This window comes from Stylophora pistillata, chromosome 6 (genome assembly GCF_964205215.1).
Source record: "Stylophora pistillata chromosome 6, jaStyPist1.2, whole genome shotgun sequence".
NCBI lineage: Eukaryota > Metazoa > Cnidaria > Anthozoa > Scleractinia > Pocilloporidae > Stylophora > Stylophora pistillata.
In genome coordinates, this window is record NC_142524.1 from 14,209,745 (window position 1) to 14,237,163 (window position 27,419).

At 38.0% G+C, this 27,419-nt stretch overlaps 1 protein-coding gene across 1 annotated transcript; it reads left to right on the plus strand.

The window, feature by feature from the left end:
- Positions 1 to 1,129: 1,129 nt before the first annotated feature.
- Positions 1,130 to 25,690, plus strand: LOC148728384 (uncharacterized). Its single transcript, XM_088763115.1, has 8 exons — positions 1,130 to 1,270; positions 5,147 to 5,656; positions 10,277 to 10,344; positions 10,764 to 10,796; positions 11,165 to 11,197; positions 11,361 to 11,462; positions 13,015 to 13,641; positions 22,472 to 25,690. Exons 2-8 carry the CDS (start codon positions 5,197 to 5,199, stop codon positions 22,631 to 22,633), a joined length of 1,485 nt encoding a protein of 494 aa, XP_088619241.1. The 5' UTR covers positions 1,130 to 1,270; positions 5,147 to 5,196; the 3' UTR covers positions 22,634 to 25,690.
- Positions 25,691 to 27,419: the final 1,729 nt, after the last annotated feature.

Genomic DNA, 27,419 nt, shown 5'->3' on the forward strand with positions numbered 1-27,419 from the left:
TTACACATCATTAACATCATAAAAACAAATCAATTTTCACTTAATCTAACATGGCATAATGTACAGTGAGACAGATCAAACAGCTCTTCACAAACTTTCGAATCAAAAAGCAATGAAAGGATTAAGCATGTCCTTGTGAGGATTACAGACTATGACCAGTTGAGAACAAAGTTAACAGATAGCCCAAATTAAGTCGGAAATTGTTATGTATTTTGGTCCCGCTTCACTTAAATCTTCAGGGATTCAGGGATATCTGGACGATTCTTTTATTTCATTACCACAATTTCATTGTGAGCCGCTTTTTCTTCTAAGAGAGCATCTATCAAGTCAAACAGTTTTGAAGATGTCACTCATATTCGGACGGTTTGAAAAAAGATGTAGTAAGAATGTGATTCACTTGTTTTGATAGTTTTCCTTTCAAACCCAATAACTCAGAAGCCTTTATTCTGGATTCTTCTGCCAAAAAACTCTGCATCTTGCGAGTTTGCTTGAATTTAACTTAAACAAATACACTGAAGAGATTTTAATGATCCTTTGTCTTAGTCTAAACATTACAGCGAGCTAATTGATTTTTCATGATAGTCAGTTTATAAAAAGCAGCTAAATTTTTGTTTACTTAAGCCGGAAAAGCGTAACTAATTTTTTTTTTTTTTTTTTTTTTTAACGAAATGGCAATAATTCACTGTACTCTAGATGCACGTGAAACAGGGCATGTGCTGGCTGTGTGCTAAGCGATAATTCCATGCAGAAGAACATTACAAATTCTATAAAGTATGCTTCCCATGAGACATGTTCATATACGCGTACGGTTTCTTCATTACTTTTTCTATTGTTAAAACATGACATTAGTAGTTGTTATCGCCAAAATCTTGGCGAATTATATCCTAGAGATAAATAGTTCAAATAGTTGTTTCTTAAGTCGTAAAAATCAGGGTACCGTCGTAGTTATTCCACTCTTAAATATGTTGCTGCAATCGAGAAACAACAGAAGAATCATTCTACGAGAAAGGATTATATGGATCTATATTATTCATTCAAATTTCATTCAAATCGACAGCGTGCTCTGGCAAATAACCCTATCATTTTCAATCTTCTAAAGAATTTCTTAGAGACAATTCCTAACTCCTCTTTATTTGTAGAAAAGGAAGCACGTACGAACAATTGTACCTTTGTTCATTTATATTTTCCATCAAAGCCAAGGTAGCGTTGTCTGCTAGAGTCGTAAATCAGTGGGCCAAAGAAGGGCAGGAATTAGTCTCGGCGCTAGGTTGTAAGTATCATTGTTGTGTTTTCTGTGGGACGGTGTACTTGTTTAACTTTGTGGCTACACTGTACTTCGGTGGCAAAAGGAAGGAGTAAGAAGCTTTGGCTCATTGATCGCATCATCTTGCCATAAATATACTACCATAGCATAAGAATATGCTACCTTTGTATAATATCAAGAAATGGTTAGATATTCTAGTCTTCTCGGATAGGGACGAATAAATCGAGGTCCCGTCTCCTACAGGGTTAGAGGTAAGAGACGTTACTTTCCCACGCACTAGATTACTGTGTGATAGATGTCCTCCCCTGGGGTGGGATGGGTGGGATTTTTTGGTTGGACTACTCGTATGGTTCGCATAGGTTCCGTTCTAGTCCTACCCTACTGCGGTAATGCAGTGAAAATGGTTAGAATAGAATAGAATAAAAGTTCAGAGCATACGATAACAAGATGGATAAGCAGTTCATGGTGAACGATTATTCAAACGAATCCCTCGACAAACAGACGCCTCAAAGAGTGAAGTATGTTTCTATAACGACCAAGAAGTAATAAGCTAAACAAATTTTTCAAATAAAATCGGAATTAGTCGAGTATGTATTAGTAGCTTCCATTTAGCCAGTCTTATAAGCTCTAGCGTTGTTTTCTTTCAATACCGCATGTGCTTTCTTCGCATTACACTAAGTGTTCTTAAGTGGCATTATCAGGAGAAACAGCCTAGTTGGTGGACAGCCGATAGAATTTTTTTGTATTAGCTCATATTAAATATGGGTACACAAGTACTACTCTCCGATTTTTAATTTTGAAGATATGCATGTATTACACATCATTAACATCATAAAAACAAATCAATTTTCACTTAATCTAACATGGCATAATGTACAGTGAGACAGATCAAACAGCTCTTCCCAAACTTTCGAATCAAAAAGCAATGAAAGGATTAAGCATGTCCTTGTGAGGATTACAGACTATAACCAGTTCAGAACAAAGTTAACAGATAGCCCCAATTAAGTCGGAAATTGTTATGTATTTTGGTCCCGCTTCACCTAAATCTTCAGGGATTCAGGGATATCTGGACGATTCTTTTATTTCATTACCACAATTTCATTGTGAGCAGCTTTTTCTTCTAAGAGAGCATCTATCAAGTCAAACAGTTTTGAAGATGTCACTCATATTCGGACGGTTTGAAAAAAGATGTAGTAAGAATGTGATTCACTTGTTTTGATAGTTTTCCTTTCAAACCCAATAACTCAGAAGCCTTTATTCTGGATTCTTCTGCCAAAAAACTCTGCATCTTGCGAGTTTGCTTGAATTTAACTTAAACAAATACACTGAAGAGATTTTAATGATCCTTTGTCTTAGTCTAAACATTACAGCGAGCTAATTGATTTTTCATGATAGTCAGTTTATAAAAAGCAGCTAAATTTTTGTTTACTTAAGCCGGAAAAGCGTAACTAATGTTTTTTTTTTTTTTTTTTAACGAAATGGCAATAATTCACTGTACTCTAGATGCACGTGAAACAGGGCATGTGCTGGCTGTGTGCTAAGCGATAATTCCATGCAGAAGAACATTACAAATTCTATAAAGTATGCTTCCCATGAGACATGTTTATATACGCGTACGGTTTCTTCATTACTTTTTCTCTTGTTAAAACATGACATTAGTAGTTGTTATCGCCAAAATCTTGGCGAATTATATCCTAGAGATAAATAGTTCAAATAGTTGTTTCTTAAGTCGTAAAAATCAGGGTACCGTCGTAGTTATTCCACTCTTAAATATGTTGCTGCAATCGAGAAACAACAGAAGAATCATTCTACGAGAAAGGATTATATGGATCTATATTATTCATTCAAATTTCATTCAAATCGACAGCGTGCTCTGGCAAATAATCCTATCATTTTCAATCTTCTAAAGAATTTCTTAGAGACAATTCCTAACTCCTCTTTATTTGTAGAAAAGGAAGCACGTACGAACAATTGTACCTTTGTTTATTTATATTTTCCATCAAAGCCAAGGTAGCGTTGTCTGCAAGCTCGGCAGCTTATAAACAAAATTTTTGCCGGCAATGAAGATTTGCAGTAACCTTTATTAACAATAGTCGGTAACTTTGATCGCCATTTGAGGCATTTTAATGTAAAAGAAAAGGGAGCAAAATGTCAAACGTGATTGCATGAAGCTTTACCTTTCCTCTTTATTTACAAAGTAGCCACGAAAAAACTTTTACATGTTTAGACATCATGAGCGTGGGATGGAAAGTGTCGTGCTTTGTGAAATTTGTCACGTGCGTGACGATGACTAGACGAGGGAAAGTAGTAGTAACCCTACCATCCAGCATTGTTTAGCATCATGTAATCTAAAGATGAAAACAAATTAATCACCCGTATGCCAACTTTTCAAATGATTTAGACACTTGTTGAGAGTTTTAATCGCAAAAAGTCGGAACAATGGGTCTGGAGGTGTGCCAAGAAGCCTTCATATAAGGCGTGATCGCTCAATCTTTTGATTGCAAATCTTAAGGTCACACGCAAACAATGGAGGCTGGTAGAAAGGCTGAAACCTGACAAAAAGAGTCCAATGGATAAACAAATTATTGGGTGGGAAAACTAACATTGCGTAAATAAACTTAACCTTACCAGAAGCAGTCGACGGCCTTTTGGCTTAGCAAAACTCAGTATCTGCACATCGCGACTGTCGAAAGCTTAACTCTCCGATTAAGACCTCAGGGCATACTTTTCACCCGCCGAAACAAACATACTGAAATATGTTTAAACTAAAACATTAGCAGAGCTTGGTATCATTAAAAAGCCATTAATATCTCACGTTACCAACTTGCATTTTCTACTCCTCTAAATATTTTAGAAACAGCCCATCACTCCCCCATGACCGCATACATATTGATTCAATAGGTTGGTTTTAGCCAATCCTCTTATATTACTGAACAATGTAACAAATAGACTCTAGCATAGGTTGTAAAACGTTCATGATCCGTTCTCCTTGTCTCGACCTAGTATAGCCTAAGGCCTAAAGTTGTTTTTTAGTCTCCAACGAAAACGAGAAGTATAATGTTACGGATAAATTGTATATCAGCTTGTTTAAATCAACAATATTACCTCATCATTACATTATTCGGCCGCTTTAGATAAGCGACGAATACCAGTATGGCAAAGGGTAAGACCCGAGATTTTTCTGGAAGTGAGGAACGAAAATTGATCCAAAAATCCGCTTCGCACGTGGGTCGCAGAACGAACTAACTTCAACTTTAATTCGCAACTATTAAAACAAGAAAAAAAGACGCCTTTTAGACAGAAGCAAGGATGAATGGAGGTCCACCTGACCATTGTGATTGTTCTACGCTCGCACTAAGAAATGTGGCATCTCTTATCGAATTTCATACGTTGAACGCAATAGTAGATTGGTCTTTTTATATAGATTACACAGTCTGTACTTGGTCGATAAAGTGCGCTTAAAATGAGTATGTGGTTAGATGTGATTTCCGGCTGCCGTAGCCATCAATATAAAGAGGATGATAAAAGTTTCAATTTAAGATTTTTTTTTGTGTATGCGTCGTTATCAAGAAGAGTTTTGATGAGCTTTGGTGATCACGATTAAAGAATGCGTCTTGAGTGCACCAAAGATTTACATTGCGTATTAAGTCAGGTGACAAAGCAAGGTTCAATCTTTTTGTCGATTTGCACATTCACACGTTATAAACTGTGCCCAAACTGCATAAAATTCGTTGGATTTCGAAATAAAATATTGCCGCCATGTTTCTTTTCGCAAAGATCATCTTTTTAACAACTTTCGTGCCGAAAAGTTATGGTAATCGAGCCTTAGCAAATGTTCTAACTGATAACTAAACAAATAAATTTTATGAATGTCATTAACAGGTAATGCGTTTTGCAGCATAAATTGGTCTGTTAAAAGTTACATTGGAACGATGGCAAGGTATTTACGCCCCAGCAGAGCCCACCCTGCGGGTAGAGCTTGGACTGTGGAAGAGACGAAAATGCCGCATCGACCCAACTCAGCGATTTCTCCTCCAAGAGGAGCCTTCCCAAGAACTTTGATTGTAAATCCAGCCTACATGCAACAAAATTACGATCCGTTTGATACTGCTACAGAAGAGGACATGGAGCCCACTGTGATGGAAGCGCCCCAGAACAACACCGTACCTCGCCGGGTAACTAAACGAGAGAACATAAACTTGGTACGACAAACCGAATGGGACGTAAAAGGCACGAAGAGGGACAACATTGGCCAAAGAAGCGCGCTTAGTAAACCAGTCAGTGTCCTGTTAGGATTAGTGTGTTTCACATCATGTGTGTCTCTCGTTTTGACTCTTCTCATCCTCTCTGGCTCTGTTGAAACAGGAAGATGTTCTTGCGGCGACACTAAAGGTGAGCTATAGCAATAACTTTTAGATTTTCGTATTGCGTATCAAAATAATTGAAATACATAACGCTAGCAGGCAACCATTATTTTTTAATCCTTTTCCTGCTTATATTCCCCCCTGTATGAAATTTTCCGGGTAACTTAGTAACGCTTCCTCCATCACTTTACACTCGGAAACCACAGATGCAAACAGGACGTCCTCTTTGATTCGAGACAAAATAACGGAAGTTGCGTACCACTGTTCGGCTTTACACTAAACATACCTTTTGAATTGCACTAGTGTCTTCGACACGCAAAATACAGGGCATGGTATTTCCGAAGCAGATAATGAGTGAGACCCACGAAGTACGGCAAACCGCAATAAACACAATGCCTCAGCGAAATTTTTTTCAGTTCTTGAAGTGTTCACTAAAAGTGTTTACTGTACTTTGCACTTTATTTTTCATCTGAGTCCCGTACAGGCCTGATTTTTTTCAGGTCTGATTTTCGCTATTGCATAAATAGCGGCGCTATCTACTGCGAGGATCGTGCATCATACGTATCTAATACCGCAGTTAAAAATATATGAACTTCATATATACATTGTATCACATGTAATTGTGTTACTCGCATATGATTTATGTCGTTCTATCATCTTGTCTCCAGGACGGCGTGAGTATAAAGTCAAAAGGATGATGCTTTAATTTCTAACATTCAAAGAATAACCGCTATAATTTACAATTTCACCTTTTGCGAATTTTTACGTTATTTTATTAGGAGCGGAAGTCTTTACTACCTCAGCATCAAGGTTTTGGTATTGAATGATGTTATTTGTCAATTTTACATGTTTGACGTTTGGGACAAGTTAGCGATATTTCCGGCGGCTAACGTTTTGAAATAGCACACAAGAAAAACAAAGGGTTATACTATGACACAAGATTTGCGCATTTTACGTCCATTTTAGCTTATTATGATAATAATCTCTTTGATGTGGACATGGACTTCATTGCAGTGGTTAATATAATCCTAACAATAAATGTGTAGTGCAGAAAATTAAATATATCTGCAAGGCGTGTGGGGAAGCAGCGGCAGAAACGTCAGCGACGGCAAAGCAGAGAAAGTGCCTGCTCTCAGCCTTGCCCACCTCCGTCAATCCCGTGTCTGCAAGTAGACAGACTGTTATGAGCGAGGACTGGACTTTTCAACCATATTTGCACTCACATCACCCCGTAATACAAGAAACCATTGTCATCTTGCCAGCATAGGGAGAACATCATCATCACCCTTCCTAGTGCTAACTGGAACACTGCACCGGTATCGCAGAGGTCATGGGTTCGAATCCCGTACATGCCTGAATTTTTTCAGTCCTTATTTTCACTATTGCTAAGTAGTGTTCATAAAATAATGAAATAATAAATAATAAATAAATAATGATTTAACAATGGACATCCACTGGGTGGCTATTCTTGTCCATTGTTCTAGATCGAATTGGAATTTGGAATGCGAAGATTACTCATTACTTACGCATTACTCATTACTTACGCATTACTCATTACTTACGCATTACTGCGAAGATCGCTCTCACGCTAATCTAATTTGAACATTGCCGCTTTGGATTAGCGAAAAATATTAGTCTATGTTGGGGGATTTACACGCTTCGATTTGTCGATATCTTCCACAGAATCCATTTACAGACAGGCCTGAATCATAAAAAAGGCAGCCTGAGGATTAGGGTAATGGGCTCCTGGTCAGGCAAATTATCTCCGACTGTGTTCTTAGTCTAAAACCCTATTCTATCGCCGAACTCTCATATATTCCGCCAATTACCAATTTGCCTCTAATAACAATATACTTCGCAAGTAAATGAAAATGTCATGATAAATCGACCAAAATGTGTCCTTACCATTCCACGATCGATCAGCTTCACAAAGTCTGGTTTCTTTAATCGCATACCTTAGAAATTCACCGAATGCATCATTTAATAGTTCATGATATTTTTTTCGATGAGAATACTCGAGTACTATTGATATTTGCTCTTTTGGTTTGAAAATGTGTCCCACCATTTATTTCAATAATCAGAGTACAGAAATGAACAATTGTCCTTGATTTCGATTTCATTTGATGTTACCGAGGATAGGAAATTCCTCTCAGATAAAAATAAAATAGCCTACTGAGGTAATCCCTTACAAGTGTTGTCGATCTTTAAAATAGCGATTTCAGTCCTTATTTTTAGAGTTTTTTCTTTGTTGCTCTCCTGTTACGTCTGTTTCTGTAATTTTGCTAAATGATGATCTGTAATTGGAGGATGTTGTCCTGGTTACTTCGGATAAGCGAGGAAGTATTTGCGACATGTACTGTGCGTACTCCAAAGGGTATTTTAATCCCACGAGCCACTTAACACCAAGTTAGTATCATGCAGTATAAATAGGCTGGAGACGCTGTAAATGCCGGAAACGCTCGGAGTCATTGAATCGTAAACAGTAGTCAAAGGCTCTTCAGAGCTGGTGAGAATTCTAGCCATTTGCTATCTCCTTCCAGTAAATAAAAGCGATAGCTGGGGCACTAAGGGTAAACCATATGCGTAATAACATCAGACACAAGCTAAGATTTAAAAAAAATAAAAGCCCAACTCCTCATGTGTTTAAATGGGCTTGTGGTATTAAATGCATTAATTCAATCATTAACAGGAAAATTAATTCACATATGAAATTCCAGACTAAGATTTTTATCAACATACACACCAAGAAAAAAAGAGCGAAGTGGAGACTTTCTCAATAAGATCTTGGTCTATATTAGTTGGGACGTTCTCGCTTTCACGTTCTATGTAAATAATAAATTATTACAAAGAATTTTGTTTTCGTCAAATTCGAAGAAACGTAAAATGCTGCGAGACATCATCGACTTTTTCCTGGGTCCAAATCGAAGCGTTCTACTTTTGATTTTCCACATCATTGCTGATAAATGTAGTGCTGTATGTACTTTCTCGCTTGCAAATGAAGAATTCATTGGATTAAAAATCATCTATACATACATTTTTGCAACAAATATGAGAGGAGACTTTACTGAGAGGTTCCCTGTGCAAAACCATTTGATTGAAATTAGACCCAGGGCATGCCTTATCTCAACGAAGAACAGTGGAACTGAATTATTGATAGTTAAACAAATATTTCCCCTTTTGGGTTGTTTGCAATAGTTCAAGAAGCAGTTTGTCCGGTTTTCCCAATTATTCCAAGTTTAGTTAATGATTTCCTATTTGAGTTTATCGCAAATATTCCCTCGGCGAATTAGTAATTCATGAAGTTTCAACATGCTATCTGTCTGTGGTTAAAGATTTGTTCTTTGCTGATTTATCTATCTACTCAACTTTCTGTTTGAAGTCCTTAATTCTTTTTTTGCTGATAGCTTCTATTTAACAAATGAAGAGGCCTTGACTGTCCTCTGATCTTTTGTAGAGCACTTATATGCAGGAAGCGGCTAGAGCGGCACTAAAGAAGTGTAGGGTAAACACAAAAAGAAACAAACAAAGAATCCGTCAAATTCCCCGCGCATTATTTCCTATTTTCAAAAAAATTATGATTTTCGAAGCGAACCAAAGTGTCGTGAGCACATTTTACACTTTCATAAAACCCGCTAAAGTAATTCAATCAGAATCCTTATTAGAATAGTTCAAATAATCTAATTGGCCGAATAAGACCATAGCTGTCAAAAATGTCTAACCATCAAAGTTCACAAACTATCAAAGTTCGCAATCTAACAAACTAGCTGAGATAGTTCACAAAATGAAATAATTCGGCGGATCGAATTCAACTGTTTTAGTCTTAATACAGAATCTAAAGGTAAAATGTTCAGTTAAATGCGGCCTAATCATGGCTCATAAAAACACACAAGTTTTATTACACTACAATTAGAAGACAAAGCCGAATTCACAGGACCATGAAGACTGCTTGGGGAAACAGCGCCGTAAAGTTCGGCTGCTGTGATTGATGCGGCCTCCCACTTTATGCATCTGAAAGAGTATCAGAGCAAGCTCTTAGATGTTCCCTCGAAGGGCGGACGATGTAATTTTTGAAGCTTGCTTCACTGCGATGACCGGAGATCGCCATGATGAGCAGTCGCTCTGAAACATGATTTGTATGCATTTTAGTAGTTGTGCTACTTTTATTATATCTTTCATTATACCGGTTTCGTTCTGTTTTTCTTTTGAACACGAAACCATAATCTACATTCTACACGGTTGTTAGCTGTGTTTGAGTTTTATCACAGAACGTAAGCTTACAATCTAACTGAGCGCGAAAACCTTCAAAACTCAGACTGTTCATTCAGTTTTCTCTTTGGTGAGTTTTCGTCTCCGCTCACTTCAGAATAGCGTTAATTGCGATGCTCGGCACGTTAACAAACCTTTGTTTGGTTCTTCTCAGTGTTGCTACGTGCCGTCTCGCTTTTTTTTTCCAAATTTCATTTAACGAGAAAAAGCTTGAGAAAAGTTCGGGAAATGGTCGGACATTGTACATATCGGCATATGGCGTGGCATCCTTAGCTCAGCTCTGTGTTTTGTTTTCTGCTACAACACACTCTTTCGATCAATGACAGCGCGCGTTACATCTGAACTTCATTACAAGTTTTTCTTATTGTTTGCCCCTTTCTAGAAACATCAGAACTTCAAAAGAATGTGCAAGAGTTGGAAAGGAACCTCTCGGCTCTAAGAGAGAATTCGGTGGGAGTAATTCAAAGTGACTTTTAACGCTCTTGTAATGTAATTATGATACAGAATTAGCTCTTTTAACAAAGCTTTAATACGTGCCTGCTGTACACTGAGGCATCATTACAGTATTAACGCACTTCTGCTTTGACTTTTTCCAATGGGATGATTTACATGATACTTCTAATCAGGCTGATTTGTGCCTGAGAGAGCCTGATAAACATTACTAGGTAATCTTGGGTGACATTGTCACAGACATTATGAGTTTCGAAACACCTTTAGAAGCATACCAGGTGCTAGCCTTATCATGCAAATCGTACGCCTTTATAGCCATCATTATTATTAGATCACGATAAATCAACAATAACAAGAAACTATTCTTCCACGAAGTAACGCAATCAGGATTATTGATTTGCATTTTTTTATTGTTTAAGGTTTCAGGAGATATAAAGGAACTGGTGAAAAACGTAAGTTTTTCTTTCATTTGACTCTTCTTCCTCTCTGTCGCTGTTCAATGGGCATAACATGAACCGCAGCGGTCATGCTGTCATGTTGTCATAATGATAATAGTGATAATAATCATCATCTTAATGTTAACAATAATAACAATCTTCATCATCATCATAAATCATAAAAACCATCCAGGATATAGGTGAGGTTGAGTAGTTCGTTCTCTTTGGTTTTCTCCCTTGTGATAAGTCTCAGTAGATTTAAAGAAACTAGAGATGAAGGCAAGTTTAAATTCCCTCATTTCTTAATACATCTGCATCGGGGAATGATTTCAAATTACTATGAGTCCATTTACTTTAACATGAGTTTTTCTACTCTGTGGCAGATGAAAAAAGATATGGAAGATATGAAAAAAGAGGTAAGTTACAATACCAGCGATAAGAAGTTTTTGTAATCCGTATTTTATGTATACAGCCCCTCTCATTTTTATGTTAGAAAGCCTAACGTGAACTGCTCTACTAAATTCAATAGGCCCACTAATTTTCTTTCACAATGATTTGGTCTTTTTTTTTATTTTTCAGCTCGCAGTAAAAAATGCTGACCAAACTTTGATTGGTCTAAATACAAGCGTAAACAAGAAGTTCAATTTTTTTCAACAAAAAATCATGCAACTGGATCAAAAGGTACATGTAACTAAATGCATGTTAGTTTGCTTTTCCCCCGAAATTTGTGACAAAGCAACTGACAGATCATTTTTACCCTATAAAAAGTTACCAAACTATATCTGCTGAGCTTTGGCTAAATTCGGGAAACATAACTACGTATCGAAATTTTTAGCTTGAGCTTCAGCGTAATATCAAGCTCCTTTCGTCTCATCATGATTATTTTGGGTCGACCGTGTCTTGCCAAAATATAAACAGCCTGATAGGGGAGCGGAAGCGAACGAAACAGATATGATTAAGTTATAAATAAGAACCGTCAAAAATGATTAACTTCAGAGGCTTTGAAAAATGTCCTGGCTATTGAAATGGAGTATGAATATATCAATACAAAGGAAGTCCAGAAAAAGCTACCCGTTGTTGTGTAAGCCTACAGGCCTGGACTGGCTGGTCCATGTGGTCAGACCAATAACACAGTGGAGACGACTCCATTATTATTCCAAACTGTGATGAGATAAAACTCGTTGGTTTGCAAGTTTTTCACAAAAAATAAACATCGAGCAAATACTGATAGCCTGGTCTCCAACGCAAATAATAAAAAAGAACAATAATAATAATAATAATAATAATAATAATAATAATAATAATAATAAAACTACTCGTCGATTCTTACAAGAAACTTTAAAATTTCGGATTGTTTTCTATCGATGAAAATTTCACACAGTCAAGAGTCTCGTTTTGAAGAAGTTCTTACATCATGGGTATTAATAATTCGACTTTCTTGGTCAAGGAAGATACATATAGCCTTTCGGCATTGCTCATGCTCCTAATCCCAGTTTTCACACTTTGCCTTAAGCATTTCAAACTCGACCCATATGCAGGCTGTAGGATTAGAGCGTCTAAGGAGGCTTAGAGTTGCTTACCATATTTGAATTTGGTTTCGATCGGAAGAAACGAGGGAGGGCAGAGATTTTAAATAACTTGCGATGAGCAGGATAATTGTGTCCACTTCATTCAGGCCTAAGAAAGCGAATAACCACGTGGAAGAATAGGAGAAAATTCATTTATACCATAGAAGGCTTTGAATTAGACCATTGCACCTCTTCTGGGATCTCTTAATTCGACAACATAACTGCCAATCAAAAATTCTGTGACTTTCTTAAACGTCGAAATTTTGAATTGAGATATTACTCTATTGTAAAAGAAGACAAATCGTCACTCATTTTGTTTCAATCCGAAGACACAAGGGAAGAGAGATATTTGACAAAACTGCTCATGAGCCTGAAAATCATACCAACTGCAGCCCAACCCAACATGATAAATAAGCACGTGATAGTATGAGTAAAAATCATCGACACCATGGGGGTTTCGCATTGAAACGTTTTTCGGATCTCCTTGTTCTGTAAAATGATTACCATTCATCAAATTTGTTCCAACCATCGAAAGGTCGACAAAGTATCCATTACCTGCAAGATAAAAAGATTTCGTGTCAATATCATTAATACCGTTATCCTTATTATCCATCGTTGTTATTTTTGCTGTAATTATCATGATTGTTACTTTTTAAATTATCTAGGTGACAAACAGTAATGGAAGCACGAGCATCATAGGACTACCTGGATTCAATGGTACTGATGGTGACATTGGACCCGCCGGACCAACCGGACCTGCCGGACCTGCCGGACCTGCCGGACCTGCCGGACCAGCTGGACCTGCCGGACCAGCTGGACCTGCCGGACCTGCCGGACCTGCCGGACCTGCAGGACCTGCCGGACCTGCCGGAGCTTCGGGATATAATGGTACTCAGGGCCCTGCAGGACCATCTGGACAACCTGGTGTTCAGGGCCTTCCTGGATCACCTGGATTCAATGGTACTGATGGTGACATTGGACCCGCCGGACCTGCCGGACCTGCCGGACCTGCCGGACCTGCCGGACCTGCCGGACCTGCCGGACCTGCCGGACCTGCCGGACCAGCAGGACCTGCCGGACCTGCCGGAGCTTCGGGATATAATGGTACTCAGGGCCCTGCAGGACCATCTGGACAACCTGGTGTTCAGGGACTTCCTGGATCACCTGGGTACAATGGTACCCAGGGCCCACCTGGACCCGGGGCCAGTTCCTGTGTTTACAAGACTTCAGCCAGCTCTGGTATGACAACAAATTCGAACGCTTATCAAGAAATGGCAGTGACAGAACCAAACGTAAGTTACAGATCAGCTCTCTATTGGGTACAGAAGAAAGAATAAATCAGTGTTATCGGCACTTTTTCTCCATAACGTTTATGAATGACATTTTTAAGTTCAATCATAGTTGTACCAAGGTCATCTTGCTGCATAAATCCGCTTCTTAAGTGAAAGAAACTTTTATTTTTAGTCAAAAAGTTTACTCAGAAATAGTGATGTAAGATTAATATTGCAGTACATGCTCAAAGTCAATATGGAAATTTTACCTGAAAATAAACGCTATCAAAAAGAAAAGTAAGGCAAACTGGCCAAGAAAGTGAAACCGTTTTTCAAAAAACTAATAAAATTGGAAAAAGCGAAAGTGAATGAACATCAGCGGAATAGTTATTTACTCGGCTTCAAAGCCAAAAAACTCACGTAGCGTTTAAATAAAGATTATGAGAGTTCTATGATTGTATAAAAAAGTATGGTATTGAAAATATTTCTGGCAAATTTTAACGCTTAAAAAAGCGTTTACCAGTCCAAAAATTGGTCCAAATGTTGAGGTCAGCAGGTTCAGTTTTCATTTTCCAGCTACAGTCCATATCGCTCAACTCCAGAGCTAATTTCGCCACTTTTAGGTCGTTAATTCAATCCTTTTGTGAATCGAGTACTTTAAGCATATTTAACATTCACTTTAAGAACCGAAGGGGCAGACCCAATAAGGTTAAAACGGAAGGTAAAGGAAAACATTTAAGAGTAGATGTCACCAAAAATCAGACAATTCACAAATCACCGTCAACAGTCAAAAAATCGAATTGGCTCATATTCTAGTATTCGGTAGACCTATAGGTAAAACAAACCAAGACATATATAGTTTGCTTAAAAATTCTTTTGTTTTCGAGAAAATTGAAAAAACTCAATTTACGCATAACTCGCGTCATTCGAAGGTCGAATTTAGCCCATTTCTGGCGGCCTCGTTTGTACTTGTAAAAGTAGTGAAAAACGTACTTATTCCACAGACTTTTAGAACGATGTCTCTCCTATGTTTCCAGAAAGAAGTAGAATCACTATTTAAATTTGAAATAAAATACGGATTTTTCTATTTATTTACTTAAGTGCCGTGTGAAAAGTAGGGTAGCTTCAAAAAACTATTTTTATATGTGCTAAGTGAAATCAACGTTTAATCAGTTTCAAATACGAGAAGTAGAAATGATAAACGTATCGTTTGTAGAGTTGTTTTTGTGGGGTTTCTGTGCTGCTATGCCTAAGAGGGCTTTATATTTATAGGAATGTCGCTCTTCGGCGAAGTCGGCGACATAAAAGAAAATATCGACAGGATATTTTCTATATGAATCCACATAGGAAGAATGAGAGGTTTTGTGTTCAGGTAAAAATTCCAGTTTTTTCAGACTTGTTACTACTTATAGGCAATTAGCAATAAAACGTAACGTCACAGTTAATTTCATCTGATAAAACTTAGTGCGCAACAAGTAAACAACTGAGTTTAAATATTTTGAAGAAGGGAAATTTGTTGTTCATTTGAATCTCTTGTTGTGGATAATTGTGGCTACAATCCAAAAGACAGAAAAGGGGATAGGCGAATAGTACCTTTGTTGTCGTGTGACAAGGAAATAGTAGGGAATTTGGCTCACTTTTCATTCACTGTGTGTTCACCAATGTTGATACATGGACAATATGGCCACTTCATCGCTCAAGACTTGATCTTGGATGGACTCGAGGGCGAAATACTAAGTGCAGAGTGCCAGAAATTATTTCCAGGCATAAGGCGAAGAAGTTTCTTAAAGCAGACAGTGGGTTAGGGAAAGAGGATTCTCAGTTAATTTTCCACGAAACAGGGCTATCTTATTCCGGTTGGTTCAGGTAATTATTCTACTTGCTTGCGATCGAGTTTAATTCCTGTTTTATCATCATTGTACTTCTTGGTGGCATGCTCACCGAACATCAATTTTGACTGATTTTCAACGTTAACAATTGCGTCCCCAAGTTGTATTTATTCTGTAGACTCCACCCTTGTAGACACGCTCTGTAGCCCGCAGTATCAGCCAGGTGAGGAGAGTTGTATTACCATTAGTCATAGTACAAATTCAAATAAAAATAATTTTATTAGTCGTTTATTATTTACGTATGTTCTAATTTAGTTGCATGTCAGTCCTATTTTTCATATTTTAATAGTTTTGCTTTGAAAACATTACAGATTATAAATTGTATGTAAACATGTTTCTGGTTGTTAGTTTGTCGTCACCAAGAGACAAACTGAATATGTATTAAGAATCAAGAGATGTGGGTTCCATTCGACATGTACTTTCTACTTCGTGGAATGAAGCCTCGGAGCGCACTAAGCGTTACTACACCAAGAAAGGATGGCGTATAATCACCACTTGCCTCGTTGAATTAACCCTCGGACAATAATAATAATAATAATAATAATTATAATAATAGTAATAATTATCTCACTGTGAGACAGTTGGAAGTTTGAAACTACAGGAGTGGCCGGAGTGATCTCAAGAAAGAGAAATTGGAGCGCACCGGGCCCAGACAGACTGACCAATTATTGGTGGAAACGCGCACGCGCACTCCATGGTGGCGTCATATCCGCTTTCAAGTCTATCTCAAGAAGCAAGACAGGGTTCCCGAGATGGTTTTCAGAGGGAAAAACAAGGTTAATTCCTAAGCCGGGCGAATTTACAAGCGAAAATCAACGCCCAATCACGTGTTTGAATACATTATACAAATGGTTCACGTCGTGTATTTTGGGGCCTGTGAATGAACACATGAACCGATACAACCTGATGGAAGCTCAGCAACGAGGGGCTAAGGTGGGATGTAGCGGGACTATTGATGACTTACTTATCAATCGGATGGTTACCCTGGACTGTCATAGGCGTGAGCACAACTTGATTGTGGCATGGATTGACGTGCGAAAGGCGTATGACTCGATTGATCATGGGTGGTTAAAGAAGATCATGCACGTTCACAAGTTTCCAATATGGATCTGCCAAGTCATTAGCAAGTTATGCGACAGTTGGAACACAAGGATTATTATCACTACCAGCAAGGGAAGTGAGACATCGTTACCCATGTACTTCAACAGAGGTCTTCTACAGGGTGACGCTCTGTGCCCATGCCAATTTTCCTTGTGTCTTAATCCGGTTGCGTGGAGACTGAGCTCTACGGAGGGTTATAGGCTGTCAAAGCCGATCGCGTCCAAGATTACGAACTTGCTCTACGTAGACGATCTCAAGGTGTTCACCGCCTCTAAAGCGAAATTGAAAAGAGTGTTGGAGATGGCGCAGACCACGATGGGGGACATCGGCCTGCAGTGGAACTCCAAGAAGTGTAATCGTTTGCATGTGAGAAGGGGAATTACCTTAAAAGATTCGGAAGGATACGTGATGGGAACAATGAGCGTGGATTGTCTTAAGAAGGACTTGCATTATCATTTTCTGGGAGTACCAGGAGAGTTATTGCAAGATGAGAAGGTGGTTTTGGAGCGAGCAGCAAACACTTACCTGAGATGATTATCCGTCATCTGGTCAAGCTCACTCTCGGACAGCAACAGAGTGGTGGCGTCTAACCAACTAGCGCTACCGGTACTCTCATACCTCATGTGGTCACAGCATTGGAACATTTCTGACTTAAAGAAATTGGATAGACAGGCTCGTAAGATTGTCAGAAATAGCGGTGGGAAGCATGCGCTTGGATCAAATTCTCTTCTCTCTACCTATCTTGCCTCTTGCGAAGCAATCGTCAGGGAACTGCCAGAAATCTGGCAGATTTCTGGCAGTTGCCTGATGATTGCTTCGCAAGAGGCTCTAAACTCAGAGTTGCAGTAAAAGTTCAAGTAACCTAGATCTTGAATTATAATTATACACAGCTCTAGCCCAGCTATCGAGCACTTTTTAGTAGATTATGATCTCATTCCGCTATTTTGGTTATATATATATATAGGGATTAAACTTGGTGTCCGTGAAACAGTGCTCGATACAAATAGTAGAGCGGGTATAATGTGTGGTAGACGGAATAAAACAACTACATATATATCTCTACAGACCTGTTTCGTGGTTGTCCACTCATCAGGGCATTTTAAGACTTAAGTTTACAGTTCTAATAGATTCTGGTAAATTGTTAAATAGCTTTGACGTGTTATCTTGGAAAGTGCTGGACAATCTGATGAAGTACTTGATTGTTTAGCTAGATCGAAATTTAAGGCGTAGATGATAGTCTTGACTACACTTCGCTTGAAACTCTTTGTGAGTGTGATAAGAGAATGCAAATCGCTGGTCCAAAAGGCGATAAGTGCTGTCCATTATGGTAGATAAAATAAGTTTGAATGATCTGAAGAAATGGATACCAGAAATATGGAAAAAATCGAATAGCAGTCATCGGCGACCATACTGTCACACGACAGCAAAGATACTATTCGCCTATCTCCTTTTCTGTCTTTTGGATTATAGCCACAATCATCCACAACAAGAAATTCAAATGAACAACAAATTTCCATTCTTCAAATTATTTAAAATCAGTTGTTTACTTGTTGCGCACTAAGTTTTATTAGATGAAATTTACTGTGACGTTACGTTTTATTGCTAATTCCCTATAAGTAGTAACAAGTCCAAAAAAATATGAATTTTTTTTAAATACAAAACCTCTCATGTCTCCTATGTGGATTTCATATAAAAAATTTCTTGCAACTTTCCGAGCTAGAAATTTCAAACCACTGCGTAATAGAAATGTAGAGCTGACAATTGCGTGACACATAAGTCACGCGGTGACAACCATGTCTACTCATTTCTACCAAACGAATGCTTCTATCGTATTGCAAGTACTTTAAAGACGTTATTTATATCATTCAAGCATTCATTATTACCAGTGACTGCAAATGATAAACAAAGTCGGTATTTTCTCTTATGTCGCTGACTTACCGAGGAGCGAATTTTCTATGAATTTAAAGCCCCCGTATGCAGAGCAGCACAAAAACCCCAGAAAAACAATTCTACAATCGGTAAGTTTATCATTTCTACTTCTCGTATTTGAAATATTAAACGTTTATTTCACTTAGCGCATATAAAAATAAATTGGATATGTCAACAAAGTTGAAATGGTAAATTGGCCACCGTAATGATTACAAAAGCTGACGTTTCGAGCGTTAGCCCTTCGCTCCGACGAAGGGCTAACGCTCGAAACGTCAGCTTTTGTAATCATTACGGTGGCCAATTTACCATTTCAACTTTGTTGATATATCCAAATTATTTCGTTACTCCCACCGACGCAGCCCCAAACAGTTTCTTTCGAAACCATCAGCCTTTATTCACATATAAAAATAGTTTTTTTGAAGCTACCCTACTTTTCACACGGCACTTAAGTAAATAAATAGAAAAATCCGTATTTTATTTCAAACTGATTTAAATGGTAATTCTACTTTTTTGAAGAAACATAGGAGAGACATCGTTCTAAAAGTCTGTGGAATAAGTAAGTTTTTCACTGCTTTTACAAGTACAAACGAGGCCTCCAGAAATGGGCTAAGTCGACCTTCGAATGACGCTAATTGTGCGTAAATTTAGTTCCAAGTTTCTCGAAAACAAAAATTTTTCAGCAAACTATGTCTTGGTTTGTTTTACCTATAAGCCTACCTAACACTATAATATGAGCCAATTCGATTTTTTGACTGTTGCCGGGGAATATTTGATTTTTCGTGACAACCTCTCTTAATAACGTATTACAAACATTAGCACCAACTTGTCGGGCAGGTTCATTTGCCACTAAATGTACGAAAAATGTTTTTTTTTTCCTCGAACGAAGACATCTTTACAAATGTTTGCTTTGAAAAAAAACTTGCTAAGCTTCTTTTGACCAAGTATCTCGCCAAAAAACGTTTTGATGATACACAAACGACTTGCCCTCTAAGGAACTTTGTTATGCATTGTCCAATCCTAGCATACATTTAAACGTACATTTGAGACGATATCAAAAACCCGATGTTCCCTGGTAAGTCCTCGGACGTTAAGGCATATCAAATTTCGCCTATTGTTATGGTTTGATACGTTTGATGGCGTTATTTTTCATTATCCTCCTAGAACTTTTAGTCGAATGGTTTAAATTGAGCTCGGCAAGTGTCGAGTTCAGGCGATAATCTTTTCGTTGGGGGAATTTTGCCTAAGGGTGGTATCCCTAGGCATTTATGTAGCTTAGGAGATTTGAAGGTTACCACTAAACAAAGGGTCGCGCTGACTTCAAAAATAAGGTTGTTGTGACTATTTTCTTTCGTCTACTCTGACTTGTTAAGTTTATGGCTCGAACACCTCAGAATAAAAAGGGGGCATAAAAACGCATTTCCCAGAAAAAAGTAGGTTTTTTGTCCCTTTAAAACTCAACGCAAAACATCACTCCACCAACTTTTTCAGCGCTTGAGTTGAGTTGGCGAAATACTGCACTTGAAATATACCGTGGCGCGCGTGTTCTGCGCGTAACCAAAAAGGCGTGATTTAACAAACTTTTAAGAGATGTTGTTTGGTCAGTAACTTATGAATGCATCAGGCAGCAGTGCATAAACTTGCAACTGTAATCAAACAGTCACTCTCAACAAACCGCTATTCAAATACTCTGTTAACGAAAATGAATAAGTTCGCGAAAGTTTTAGATGGGCGAATTGATACCTATGGCCGCGCATAATATCTCGTTCGTTGGTCAGCTGGTGATGGTTTTCTAACTTCAACTTAAGCTTCGAAACGTTTCTGTGGAATTCTTTAACAGGTCAGTACGCACTGGATGTCAACGAGGTTAAACCAAAGTAAATGTCTTTCTTGCGACACGCCTCTCTATAATCTTTGAGTTACATTAACATTATAATTGCGATGTCGACTTTTCCGGCACTGTAGAACAAGAAGAATGTTAACGTTAAAAAGTGCGCGGATTTCAAAACAGGACATTCGAGTTATGGTTAAAAAAAAAGAGAGGGCTTCGATCGACAAGGGAGCAAAAGTTTGGGATTTTGAATGACGATTGCATCGCAGAGAGGGGTTCCCGATAAGCTTGAACGACAGTAGGGCAAAAAAGCGTAATTTTCTAAATGAATCGGAAAAGGTCGGAAAACTTTTGGGCACGATGAAGTCACAGAGTTTCATGGTTCGTTCGGGAGAGAATACGAAAAAAATAGAGTGATTTCTTGGCTTGATTGACAATAGCGTTAGAATTTTGTCGAATATTGACTGTTGACGATGTCGTAGAGAGTTTTTTGTATGTCTCGTGCATCAATAGCAAGAAAGAGCGTGATTTTTCGAAAGAAGCGAAACGGGTTGAATGGTTAGGAAGTTTTACAGAGAGTTAATTGTGTGGCTTGTGCAGGAAGAGCGCGAGCGCCATGGTTGGTTAGAGAAACAATTCTGGCACAAGAACTTTTGGAAATGTGAATCATTTGATGAAGGCACAAAGATCATTTTTAATTAAGCTCGCGCAAAACAGCGCGAAAGAGCGTGGGTCCAGCAAATTTCTCTGTTCGAATGACACCGACGGGATAGTCTTTTTAATTTTTAATGTTATTGAAGTGACAAAAAGAGTTTATTACCCAGCTCAGGCGTGAATAGCGCGAAGAAGCGTTTTTTTCAAAAAGGCTCGAATAAGTCGAAAAAAATTATTTGCTGGTATGACAAAAGCGCAAGAGCTATTCGAATTTTTAATGCTACTTAATCAAGTCGCAGTGAGAGTGTTATTTTGTCCTGAACGAGAAAAGCACTAAATAAAAGCTTTTCTTCAATGTAGAACATGTGAAGACGTGTATCACGTGATTAGGGTGAAAGTGCGTGAAGTTTTGAATTGTGAACTAGTTGTTGAATGTTTACTTCAGCTTTTATCTTGAACTGATACAACGCGAAAGTGCCTGAGTTCAAAATTTCTAAACTATAGTAAACTTTAACCCCTTCCCTTCTGTGCCTACACAAGTTTGTCCTCCGTTACCTGGTAAGTAATCAGTTGCTGTAAACAAAAACTTTCCTACCCCACTACCGAAGCAGATTATATTTGTCATTTGAGCTATTACCGATGATTTCAAATTTCGCAATGAAGTATTCGGCTTAGGATCGATGCTTCAACGGCTTTTGTGCTCTTAAAAAAAGAGTGCAATCCCCTGAAACAAAGAAAATACTCAATATGCGAGAACAAACATGCTAAAATATTCCTATTTCCATAGAACAGTTAAAGCCTGGAATTGTTTACCTGTGCATGTCAGAAAGTCTGAGTCTCTTCCTGATTTTAAGAGTCTTTGTAAGGCTTATTTATACCAGTTAGACACTGAATTAACCTAACTTATTATTATTATTATTATTGTTATTATTATTATTATTATTATTATTATATTATTACAAGTATATCTAGGTATGTGTAGTGTTTTTCTTTTTTGGGTGGCCTTTTGTAAGGGAACCCTTTCCTGTTTCTTGGCCTTCCCCTCAGCCTTGTATATATGTTAAGCTTGTTGAGAAAATGATTAAAGTAAAGTAAAGTAAAGTTTTTGCAAGGAGAACTCGTAAAAAGCATGTTCAAGATTGTGGCCGTCGGTCGGGTTAGCCTCATCATAAATAATGTAATATGTACACTAACCTATTAACAAACGGAAAAGATAAAGAATAAGAAAAATGGTAAGTTTTGAGCTCGGTTAAACAATAAATATGTATCTGTGGCTCAGAGGCAGGGTATCAAAACGAGAAATCAGAATGTACGAGGCTCGATTCCACAAAATTGTTTTCTTCGTCACACGCTCGTGACAAGATAAAAAAAAAATCTCAAAAAAGATGTTTTAAACTTTCACATTTCCAACTCAAGACGTCATTTCTCATCATCATTCTTATTTCGGCAGGGTAAGACGTTTATTGGTGTACACTGTGATTCAAATGACGCAAAAATTGTGCAATTATCAAGCCCTAGCTCAGGTGTCTACAAGTGCAAATGCGAAGGTACCCTATCAAGTGGGAATCCAGCGATGTATTGCTACATCCACTACTGGGAGTGTCAGTCCTAAGAGGGAAAATGTAAAGCCATTCGTGTAGTGGGAATCTTTATGAAGAAGTTAGTAGTGTTGAACCAGAAAGGAGATGAAGAACGATTTAGACGTCGAACATAAAGTCTAGGCAAGTAAATAACTGCATCAATTCATATTTGTAATAAATATTTGTTAAAGGAGAATCAAAGCTGTATTTCTGTATACACTAATGGGAACCTAAAACTATTCGCTTGACATAATTCTGTGCGTCAGAGATTAAAGGGCGTCAAACCAATGACCAGAGAAAGACATCCAACGAATTTAGGTGTCCAATAAAAATTATACTGTTTCACTTCTTTTCACGGCATTATTATAAACTATGCCCTCGATGCATAACTATTTTTAAGGTTGCACAGTTGTAAATAATGCATGATGCAATAACATTTGTAGTAAATTTTGACTGCATATTTTAGACTCAGTCCGTCGTCGGTTAGGACGACAACAGAGTTGTGTCTTAACAGAGTTGTGTCTTTTGGAGTGTTATGTTGTGTTTTAGACCTTTTTCTTTTTTTCCTTTTTTTTTTTAACTTTTAGAGAGCATTTTAATCGAATATGTTGCGAGCTTTCTGAACCAATCACATAGCAAAGTAAAGAAAAGCCTAAGCAATCTAGGATCACTTAACTGATAATCGCCCTATATAATCAAATTGTGTTTGCTTTACAAAGTGTCGAAGCAACAATTCTGAAATATCTATAATTTATTAGGCCAAGATTTCCTTGTCATCCCATGATACTCATTCAAAGATGTACTTGATTTATTTAATCAGAAACTTGTTTTCTATGTCTTGACCGAGTTTCACGCCTGCTCTGATTTGCCTAGTCGTAAGGAATCAATCCCCATTTTATTCTGTTGGTCGACTACGGCTGTAATCAAATGATAGGAAGGTCTTTATCAACTGGAAAATTAAAAAAGGTAGCTTTGCCTCACTTATTTTTGCACCACTCGGTCAGTACTGCAAGGACTTAAGTGGAGTCGGTTCCCCTGAACACTTTATCCATGCTTACTAAAATGCAAGCATCATCAATCTAATCGCGTTTTGATTTCTTGTGTGAATCAAACCAATTTTGTGAAGTTGTGCCCGGCTGCATCAAATTTCAGTCCAGAAGTCTAAAACATCACTTTCAAGAAAACAAAACAAACGGAATTCGAAGTTCATAAGGAGTTTCAATATGATAGTTCGCGTTAAGGCTGAAATTAAAAGAAAGTTAGGTGAATGTCACAAAACCAAGCAGCCATGTTACTCAAAAAACTCCTCCCCATTTTTACCGACAGCTATTTCTTTCTCTCTTATTTAAATCCATACCGATGCTTTTCGTCAGTGCCAGATATAGACTTTAGTCCCTTCATCCAAACAAATCTAATGTGATTTGTTCTTGTGATAAAATATAACTTAACGATCGAAAGAGTATGTTTATCTTTTAATATGTCAAGTTAAAAGGAGTACAAGTAGCTTCGCGTACTACCGTAGTCCTATCGCCGCGACGTCAACGAGTTATATGTAATAACTGTGGAAAATATAATCGCAGGAAATATTACTCAAAAAAGGTAAATATCTCATAACAATAAAATTTTAATCTTATAACGTGCCTTCTCTTCAGATTTCTGATGTTTTTGTATGTATTAAGTAAAAGTTATATTTACTCAGTTTTGCTATCACATAATTCCACTTGGCCTCCATTGAATTTCGTGCGACTCGGAGGCATTTCAGCCAAAAAAAAAAAAAAAAACGGTAGAAAGTTAAAGAATGCATGTGGTTACTGGCAGAGCACAATTTTAGAGATTGCATAATGACGCTAAAAGGCATTGTTGCCGAACATTTGTGTCACAACCAAAACAGAAAACCTGCCGAACCCTGTTCCAAAACAGAAAGATGATTCAAGAATATGTCTTCTAATTGACATTCAAACAATGATTAAATGGTTCCGCGGTTGAGGATATTCCGTCATTCCGCCGAACTCCTGTCGTTCCGTGCCCTCCGTGCCCTCCGTGCCCTCCGTGCCCTCCGTGCCCTCCGTGCCCTCCGTGCCCTCCGTGCCCTCCGTGCCCTCCGTGCCCTCCGTGCCCTCCGTGCCCTCCGTGCCCTCGGTGTGGTCTCTCGCAGCTTTGCTTGTTTTGCAAAAGCTTCCATGATGTGCATATCGCATCTACTGAGATATTGCCACGAGGAAAAGTTTTTGTTTAAATTTTCCGTCGATGGATGCCACTGTGAAATTGCTTTGAGGTGTTTATCGTCAAGTAGTGTAGGGGGCCTGTATGGGTAAAACCGCACGGCCTGGGTCCGAGTGTCTCGGCCGAGGATAATCTGTTCACGTTGCATAGGTGTACGAGGGGTTTGATTAGGGTTAGGGTTTAGGGTTAGGTGAATAAAGGGGGTTAGGGTTTGAATGTCGCGTAGGTGTACGAGGGTTTTTAGGGTTAAATTTCGTGAGTAGGGTTTCAGGTTTAAAAAGTTACGGTACAAAAAAGTACAAAGATAACAAAAGAATCCAAGATGGCGGTGGGATTAACTATGGTTTATTTATTCACACTGCACGATATTTGAGTCGTAAATAGGTAACATAAGCTAGAAAAGCTGTCATCATGTCTTTGTATAATTGATGGAAAATAGAATGTTCTCCCACGTTGGAATCATAAGTTTCAATCTCGTCAGTGTATTTAGTCACTTGTCTGCGTATTTCACAAAGATCTTGCGTGGTGGCTTTTTCTTTGACAACGTCAAATAATCTTCTAGGATGGTTCCGGCCCACTGGAGATTCTGTTCAATCTCTTCGCCCAAAAAGTTGTTTTTCATATGACATGATGTTTGAAATGAATGTAGAAATGTAGGAAGAGGTTATACATAAACGTAAAAAATGTCACTCTGATTGACAAGCTGTCATAAAACATAGCGTATATAAAGTTATCGTTTCGTACTCACAATAGAGTATCACAAACTCGAGAGAAAACAATACCTGTCAATCATTTGCGAGGTAGGGAAAACAAATGCTTTCAATCATACGAAGGATGCAATAAAATTAATATTCTGCCGTTAGAAAGATTTGAATTTTATTGGATATATACCCACGCCGCGTCCCCACGTGAGGACGCTATAATTTTCCTATACAACTAGCAGAGTTTCTAGCATCAGTACAGAAGTTGATTCCTCCAGCTAGAAGAAGCAACCAGAAGAAGAAACCAGAAGACTAGCAAGAAGAAGTGAAAGTCATGGCCAACAACAACGTAAGTGTTTGTATAGAAGAATGGTCTATTCTTTTAACACATCCTCTGAGAATTGGAAGTGTGCATGTTATTAGGTATTCAAATTTTTCTCACTTTTAAGTTGCGTATACATAATCAATGTTGTTGTTGTTGTTAAATTATATACCGTTATTCACTTATTACCGGCGCGTGTGCATAATCATTATTGATAAATTATATGTCGTTATTCACTTTATCGGCGCGTGTGCATATGAATAATATGAAAGTGCCTTTTTACTAAGACATCACAAACGCATGCGATGATGGGATTCCGCACCGAAAAACACGAAATGTATACAGAGAAACTTAACAAAACAACGCTCTCACCTTACGACGATAAGCGATTTTTGCTGGGAGAGTTTGGAATCGATACACGCACTTATGGACATTACTTGAATGCATTAGAATGATAGAAACTCAACTCGTGATAGACTTTGCTTTTAACTACATTTGATGAACATGCGATGCGTATGATTTGTCAATGAGATTCGTTCGCTTGAGTTGCCTGTAAATAGCGCCATAATATGAATAAAAGTTTTTCAATTTATTCTCTGTTTATTTCAAAAGCGTGAGCGGGTGTATGCATTTACCTCCTTTTCATTAGGACATGTCAAATATCCCTACAAGACTTTGAGCGGTTTTTCTTTTGGTTTGAACAGCGTTTTTTTACTCCGCATCGGTATTTTTTTTATTCCCATCATGGAAGTTAAGTGGATAGAAGCATCCTGCATTTAGATGAAGAAATAGAGGAAATAAAATTTAAAATTTATGTGCATCAACATCGAAAACCGAAATGGAATGAAAATTTACTAATATCAATGAGTGAAGGCTTATTATTATCCATTCAACGATGGATTTTAAAATAAGAATACTCTATGGATAACGTATCCATGATCACATTGGAAGCGGTGGAGTCTAAAACTCTACCTTCTATCAAATGTTTGGGGCGACTCACTAATATCCCAGTCTTTACATCAAACACTCCGACTTACAAGAACTATGCTAGGCATGTTAGATTGGTTAAGTTTTAATTAGATGTCTACAAAATTAGAAGCGTCGAATATGGAATTTAAAGTGACGCTCACTTTCACAACCAATGGACTCGTTTCTCATTGTAATAAATGCAGGTCCGTGACACCAGGAAATTTCATGTTTTAAATTATTTTATTAAAACTATTTTACATGATACAGCATTTCCACTATTTACTCAGTGTTTTTTACATTCTGCGTTTCTACTTGTGCATAGAGTTGTGCGTATTTCTTCTGTAATTCCTCCAATTCGAGTTTCACTCGCGATAATAGAGTGAATTTCATAGGTTTACGCTGTAGTAGCAATGTATGCTTGGCATGCTTTCTCTCGTCTTTCATGGACTGATATTTTTTCAGATCATCCGCTACTTGGGTTTCAATCTCTTGTATCGCCTGACATAACACCACGGTTTCCAAATCGTGGCATACCTTTTTTACTATGTTCTGACCCTCCACTGTTCTCATCTTAGGAATTGGAACGGCTTTTAATCTTCTAGG